At 48.8% G+C, this 7,082-nt stretch overlaps 1 protein-coding gene and 1 non-coding gene across 7 annotated transcripts; both read left to right on the top strand.

The window, feature by feature from the left end:
* The first annotated feature begins 39 nt into the window (after window positions 1–39).
* On the top strand, window positions 40–3,501 carry TMEM107 (transmembrane protein 107). 6 transcript variants are annotated; one of them, XM_017531517.2, is made up of 5 exons: window positions 51–1,366; window positions 1,543–1,633; window positions 1,711–1,811; window positions 2,925–3,000; window positions 3,243–3,499. In XM_017531517.2, exons 1-5 carry the CDS (start codon window positions 1,087–1,089, stop codon window positions 3,310–3,312), a joined length of 618 nt encoding a protein of 205 aa, XP_017387006.1. In that variant the 5' UTR covers window positions 51–1,086; the 3' UTR covers window positions 3,313–3,499. The 6 variants fall into 6 exon arrangements, with proteins under 6 accessions (XP_037595542.1, XP_017387006.1, XP_017387005.1 ...); XM_017531516.2 differs by having other exon boundaries at window positions 55–1,366; window positions 2,925–3,021; window positions 3,243–3,501; XM_017531520.2 differs by having other exon boundaries at window positions 1,155–1,366; window positions 1,543–1,610; window positions 2,925–3,021; window positions 3,243–3,501.
* Window positions 3,502–3,916: 415 nt separating this feature from the next.
* On the top strand, window positions 3,917–4,049 carry LOC119471761. Its single transcript, XR_005200846.1, has one exon. It is a non-coding gene; the product is annotated as a U8 small nucleolar RNA (small nucleolar RNA).
* Window positions 4,050–7,082: the final 3,033 nt, after the last annotated feature.

Raw genomic sequence — 7,082 nt, forward strand, 5'->3', positions numbered from 1 at the left:
AACAAATGCCCCATTAGTTTTATAGAATTATAATTGTAGCATTTTCCTTTTCATAGCATGTAGTATCTTGTGGATTTGTTTGCATGTCTGTTATTGATCTCCCTGACTAGAATCCACCTACTAGGTAATCAATAAATACAAAAAATATTTGTTGAAGAAATGAGAAATGCCTCTTGGGCTTATTTATAGTTTAGACTGGCTAAAGGCACTGAGATGGGGAGTGAGGAAGAGGAAGCGATTGTTCTCCTGGGAAATGAGCCGGGAGGACCCTTCAGGATGGGACTTGACTGAGCATTGCGAGAAGAAAGAGCTTTCCGATCAGCGGGGACCTGCGCTGAGGCCCAAAGGTCATGAGGTCGCCGATGATAAGAGCTTCTTGGACTGTAGCTGGGTAATGTTGGAGGCCCAGCACCTCCAAGAGATAAAGAAATCTGATTTGACTTTCCGTTCCAGTCAGCTCCAAGCCTCCCAGGGATGCAGGGACTGCCCATTCCCTTCATCCACTCCCACCCTTTCCGGTCCCCTTGCTCTGCCATTTTTTGCACTCTGCAAATCCTTCACCAAACTGAGCAAAGTTAGTCTGAGAGAAATCAGTCTTCCTCAAGGAAAGTTCAGGCCTGGGGTCCTCAGACATCCAGGGGCTCCGTGACCATCTGACTGCTGAGCAGTCTAGGGACACCGCCTCTCCACGTTCGGGACCCTTGTTTCTGAGGCCCAGCTTGGTGGGAAGCTAAAGGCATGCGGAGGAGGGGAAGGGGAGAGCGTGTCTGAGACTTCGGCATGGCAGGGACCGGGACCTCAGCCCGGCATGGCGGTGACGGCGGCCTCAGGAGATCCACAATTGTCAGGGCTGGTGGCCACTCCCGGCGTGGGCAACCGCGGAAACCGAGGTGTCCCAGGCTAGGCCAGGGTCGGTTTCCGTTCGTCGGTCCTGCGCGGGCAGATCGGGCGCTGCGGGGCCGTGCCACCTCGCACCCTCAGGAACAAAGGGCTTGGCTGGGCGCGGGTACCCATCCGTTGAGTTAGAATCGCCTTCGGGAAACCCCTAATCTGTGCAAGCCGGAAGAGGCCAGCGGCAGCTGGAGAATGTACTGCTCTCGCGAGGTTTTCCGAGAACGCGGCGCCGCGCCCGCGTACACAATTACCAAGGTAACTGGGCGGTGCCTGAGCGGGCGGGAAGGAGGCGTTCGGCTAGATTTTGTCCGCTTGCGGGGAGACTTCAGGAGTCGCCTCTTTGAACTTCCGGCCTCTGAGACCGCTGCCCCTGTCCCCGAGGGCCATGGGCCGGGTCTCAGGGCTCGTACCTTCTCGCTTTCTGACGCTCCTGGCGCATCTGGTGGTCGTCATCACCTTATTCTGGTCCCGGGTAAGACCCACAGCTGCCATCCGTCCGCCCCTATTCCCACCTCGGAGTGGTCCCAGCCCCACCTTGCCTCTTTCCCAGTGTCTTACCCACTTGGGTCTTCTCGTTCCCCGCCGCCCCCAGGCCTGCCTCGCCGCCCGCCCCTTTTTCACTTCTCTTCCTCTCTGCCCTGCCCCCAGGACAGCAACATCCAGGCCTGCCTGCCTCTCAGGTTCACCCCCGAGGAGTACGAGAAGGAGGACATTCAGTGAGCTCTCTCAGAATGGGCTGGTCAGAACGAAGAGGTGGTGGGAATGGAGAGTTCTTAGAAGTCCAAGGGCCTCAGGCTGTCCACTTCCTTTCTGCAGGCTGGTGGCCGCCCTCTCTGTCACTCTGGGCCTCTTTGCAGTGGAGCTGGCCGGTTTCCTTCTAGGAGTCTCCATGTTCAACAGCACCCAGAGCCTCATCTGTATCCTTTCTGCCTGCCCACCTTTCCCACACTACCCATTTCCATCAGGACTCCCTTCAGCCACCTGACACCATAATGTCTGCTGTAACCAATCTCTCCAGTTCAGAGATCTTCAAACGTGCTAAATCCTGCTGTTTACTAGGCACTTAAAATCCCAAAATGAGAGTAAAACAGTTTTTGGCCAGGCACATTGGCTCATATCTGTATTCCAAGCAGTGTGGGAGGCCCAGGCAGGAGGATCACTTGAGGCAACAGAGTGAGACCCCATGTCTACAAAAATAATAGTAATAATAAAAACTCCACCGTTGTTTTTTTTTTACCATGAGGAGGAGGCAGACACATATCTCTATTTCAGTGTGATAAGCACGGTGCTATAGGAGTGTGTAAAGAAGGGGTGGGCGCAGTGGCTCACGCCTTTACTTCAAGCAACTTTGGGAGGCCGAGACAGGTGGATCATTTGAAGTCAGGAGTTTGAGACCAGCCTGACCAACATGGTGAAACCCCATCTCTACTAAAAATACAAAAATTAGCTGGGCGTAGTGGTGCACGCCTGTAACCCCAGCTACTGGGAAGGCTGAGGCAGGAAAATTACTTGAACCTAGGAGGCAGAGGTTGCAGTGAGCCGAGATCGCGCCACTGCACTCCAGCCTGGGCAACAGAGTGAGACTCCCCGTCAAAAAAACAAACAAAAGGTAGAAAGCACAATGGGAACTCAGAAATGGCAAAGGAAATGAGGCACGTGGTTCAGAGAACTGTGGACCAGGAGTACTAGGACACTGGAGGCTGATTCCAGCAGAGCATATCAATTCGCTGTCGGCACTCCTGTGCTGCATGGTAGGAGAGCCTACTCTTACCTCTCATCTGAAGGGTCCAGGCTGGCCTCTAGATGTGGGGTAGGCTAGCCTGAGGTCCCATCTATGCAGTTACTTCTGGTCTCTCCTCATATGACCATCCTACAATTCAGAAGTCAGGGCTGCTGACTCTAGCCCTTGCAATATGGTGAGGGAGCAAGCGATGAACCTGAGTGCAGATGCCAACCCCACCACTGACCTTTTCTGACCCATCACTACCTGTCGATCCAAAGACTTTCCTTAACTCTGGTGTCTTCCCAAGCCATTGGGGCTCACTGTAGTGCATCTGTAGCCCTGTCCTTCTTCATATTCGAGCGTTGGGAGTGCACTACGTATTGGTACATTTTTGTCTTCTGCAGGTGTGGTAGCACCCCATATTTGGGGATGAGGGAGGAAGGTTTACCCTAAATCTGAAAGTTTTTCCCCACCCGGCCCCTTCCTCCATGCATGAGATCCTGTAGTCTTTTTCATCCCCCATCCGCATGCCACCTGCCCCACACTTTCAGGGGCGGGGTCTCTGGTTTGGAGATTTGTGTATTTACAGTGAAAGGATTTCTGAATCTACCACCTGCCTCGGTAGTGCCCTTCCAGCTGTCACTGAAATGGCTTTATTCATCGCCATCTTTGGGCTGAAAAAGAAACCTTTCTGATCACCGTCCTGACGATCGAAGGCTACAGGGGAGGCCACTTCGTACCTGGAAGAAGGAAGGCATAGGCTTCAGTCTTCCCCTCGGAAACTGCTTCTGCTGGAGGATATGTGTTGGAATAATTACCTCCCGAGTATGGGATTATCAGCGTTGTATTTAGTGTTTTGTAATAAAATATGTTTTGTAGTAAGATCAAGAGTTATACACAGTTTTCAGGGGACAATTGGGATGGCTTAACTATTGAAGAAAACAACAACTACGCTGTTTTCTAGTCCTGCAGAACGTAAGATACTTGATATCGCTTCTATTTCGGTTATTACGGTAGACGTCTGGCGGAAGGGAGTGGGCGGGGATATGTAAATAAAAGTGCGTACAGTTAGAACGTCCAGCACGTAAGTTATTGGAGCATTCTGGGAAGAAATAATTTATTCCTTTTCTGCAGCTGAATGAAAACAAAATTATTTTAAAAGAGGTGCAAGCAAATATAGCAATACAATTGGAAGGATGCTAAGTAACAAAGTTGCTCGTACGGACGCGTTGTATATTCACCCTAGCTTAAAAAGGAATATTTTTCACTGAGTGCGGAATGTCCGCGGTTTACAAGATATCGTCAGGTGGGATAATCCTTACCTGTTCCTCCGTTGGAGGACAGATAAAGCATGATGATTGGAGATGCATGAAACGTGATTAACGTCTCTGCGTAATCAGGACTTGCAACACCCTGATTGCTCCTATCTGATTTTTCCTGACGATCGTTTATCTATGTTTTGTATTGAAGAATAGAATTCAAGGGAAGTTGTTGTTATGCTTCGCTTGTTGCATTTTTGTTAGAGGTTGTTCAAGTTGTCGTATGATGTTGCTGAGGTTTGTTTGTGCCTGAAAATTGTGATTTGTCTTCCTGTTATTACTTCCTGGAATTAAGGAGTTGCAGTAATACAAAATGGACTTCTGTTTTTCTTTATTCTTTGACGCTTACCTCTTCTCAGAAAACATTGCACATCGGTAACTCTAATGTGCATATACTGCTGGTTCTTTTTAGGACGTGCGAAAGCAATACTCATTCAATAGGAACTGTGTTTCGCTTGCTTGCTTACTTGCTTGCTTTCCTCTCTTCCACCTTTGCTTTTGAGGTAGAGTCTCGCTCTGCCGTGAAGGCTGGAGTACACTGCTAACTGAAACCTGAGCCTCCCGAATTCAACAGATTCTCCTTCCTCAGCCTTCCAGGTAGCTTGGATTACAGGCAGGTGCCTATTTTTTTTATTTTTTGTTTTTAGTAGAGACAGGGTTTCACCACGTTGGCCAGGCTGGCTGGTCATGAACTCCCGACCTCAGGTGATCTGCCCCTCTCGGCCTCCCAAAGTGCTGGGATTACAGGCATGAGCCACTGCTTCTGGCCTTTTTATTTGTAAATTTTTTGCTAGTCATACTTTATACCAGTACAATTTATCATACAGTTATGTATATACATAGATATATTTGTTTTTGGAGAGTTGGTTGTTAAATATCTACCAGTACACCCCCAAGGAACTGCTTGTCACCAATGACTTCTCATTCCCAAATCCAGACTCACTTTTCAGACTTGAGCTTGACCTCTCTTCATCATATGGTATATTGACCATCCTCCCTCTATTTTTTTTTTCTTTTGAGACATTCCCACTCTGTTACCCAGGATAGAGTGCAGTGGTGGGATTATGGTTCACTGCAGCCTTGAACTCCCAGGCTCAGATGATCCTCCCGAGTAGCTGGGATGACAGGTGAGCACCACCATGCCCATAAGTTTTAAAATTTTCTGTAGAGACAGGTTCTCACTGTGTTGCCCAGGCTGATCCCAAATTCCTGGGCTCAAGCCATCCTCCCTGCTAGGCCTCCCAAAGTGCTAGGATTACAGGCATGAGCCACCGCGCCTGGCCCACTCCCCTCTTTTGCACTTTTTCCTTCCTTAGTTTTGGAACAATGGTTCCCCTGGTTTGCCTACCACTGTTCAGGTTGTTCCTTCTCACATTCATTCAGTAAATACTTAGTACCTGCAGTATGTCAGTTACTGGGGACATAATACTGGGTTGTCTCCTCTACTTGCTCCATAAGTGCCGGTGATCACTACTCCTCGGGTGAACTTCATCCATCTCTTGTTTTCAGAGGTCAACTAGATGCGGCTGGTTTCCAGATTCCAGCTCGCTCATTTGAGCCCTAGCCCAGGGCAAGGACTAAGGACTACAGGAACAAGCTCTGCAGCCAGATAGCCTGCCGGGTCCAAGTGCGGTTTTTTTCTGTTCTTGGTTGTGTGATGGGCAGGAGGTCACTTTCCCTCTCTCTGCCTCAGTTCCCTCATCCACACACACTTTTTTTTTTTTTTTTTGAGATGGAGTCTTGCTCTGTCACCCAGACTGGAGTGCAGTGGCTTGATCTGCAAACTGCACCTCCCAGGTTCAAGCGATTCTCCTGCCTCATCCTCCAGAGTAGCTGGGATTACAGGCACCTACCACTGCGCCTCGCTAATTTTTGTATTTTTAGTAGAGATGGAGTTTCACCATCTTGGCCAGGCTGGTCTTGTGATCCACCGGCCTCGGCCTCCCAAAGTGCTGGGATTACAGGCATGACCCACCGCACCTGGCTACACTCTCATTTTTGATGTGAGTAACAAGTTTGTCTCTGGGGTAATGCTGCATCAGCCTCAGGTGATCTTTTCCCGCAGGGTTCAGGGACTTCATCAAGGCTGCATCAGCCGTTTTGAACCTCTTGCTAATTTTCTGTAGTAGATTCCTGTATGTGTAGCAGAATTCTCCTGCATCGCCAACTTCTTCCAGGTGGTGGGGAAAGGCTATTTATACCCACCAAAGGGACAGATTGGCTCAGATCAGTTCACAACAGTATCTCATGGGATCACTAAGAGAATTAAGTGAGACAATACAGCTATCTGTTGGGATAAAAGGGTAGCAGAGTGTCAGGCCTGTGGTAACTGCTCAGTGCCTTTTCCCTGAGTTGATTTGGCTCTTGGGATTCTCCCATCATGGTGGACAGCTGCTGTTTTTGCCTGTTCAGCATCCATCCTCTTTTATGCTAATAGCACCACCATTTTTCTTTTGTTCTGTTTTTTTTTTTTTTTTTTTTTTTTTTTAGCCAGAAAAGCATCACCATGCTAAAAAGGGAACATACGAAAGAAGGGACTTTATGTCATTCATCAGATAGATGATCTTTTTTTTGAGATGGAGTCTCACACTGTCGCAGGGGCTAGAGTACAGTGGTGTGATCTCAGCTTACTGCAACTTCTGCCTCCCGTGTACAAGCAATTCTCCGCCTCAGCTTCCCAAGTAGCTGGGATTACAGGCGCCCAACACCACACCCAGCTAAGTTTTTGTATTTTTTTTAGTAGAGATGGGGTTTCACTATGTTGACCAGGATGGTCTCAAACTGCTGACCTTATGATCTGCCTGCCTCGGCCTCCCAAAGTGCTGAGATTACAGGTGTGAGCCCAGCCACCTCCCTGTTTTTAGTCCATGTGGTGAGAAAGAGGCTAATAGCCACTCCCTCCCTACCGTTCCTCTCTGGGCTCATACTGTTTTCCTGGGGGAAGTGATTTGTTGAAGCATAAACCTTGACAACATATGACTATTGCTGGAACTTTTAGGAAAAGAGAAGCCTGGACACTTCCTAGAAATAAAAGCATGCTATAAAATAAAATTATTGGCCGGGTGATACCTGAGGCTGGGAGTTTGAGACCAGCCTGACCAACAAGGAGAAACCCCATCTCTACTAAAAAAAATACAAAGGCACCA

The sequence above is a fragment of the Cebus imitator genome, unplaced genomic scaffold (assembly GCF_001604975.1).
Source record: "Cebus imitator isolate Cc_AM_T3 unplaced genomic scaffold, Cebus_imitator-1.0 Scaffold72, whole genome shotgun sequence".
Classification (NCBI taxonomy): Eukaryota; Metazoa; Chordata; class Mammalia; order Primates; family Cebidae; genus Cebus; species Cebus imitator.

Excerpts from the sequence above, each read along its gene's own strand:
- TMEM107 (XM_017531516.2), top strand. The coding sequence starts at position 1,087 with ATGTACTGCTCTCGCGAGGTTTTCCGAGAACGCGGCGCCGCGCCCGCG. Across the intron at positions 1,367-1,542 it reads TCACCTTATTCTGGTCCCGG|GACAGCAACATCCAGGCCTG; the intron begins GTAAGACCCACA and ends CCCTGCCCCCAG. Across the intron at positions 3,022-3,242 it reads TACATTTTTGTCTTCTGCAG|TGCCCTTCCAGCTGTCACTG; the intron begins GTGTGGTAGCAC and ends CTGCCTCGGTAG.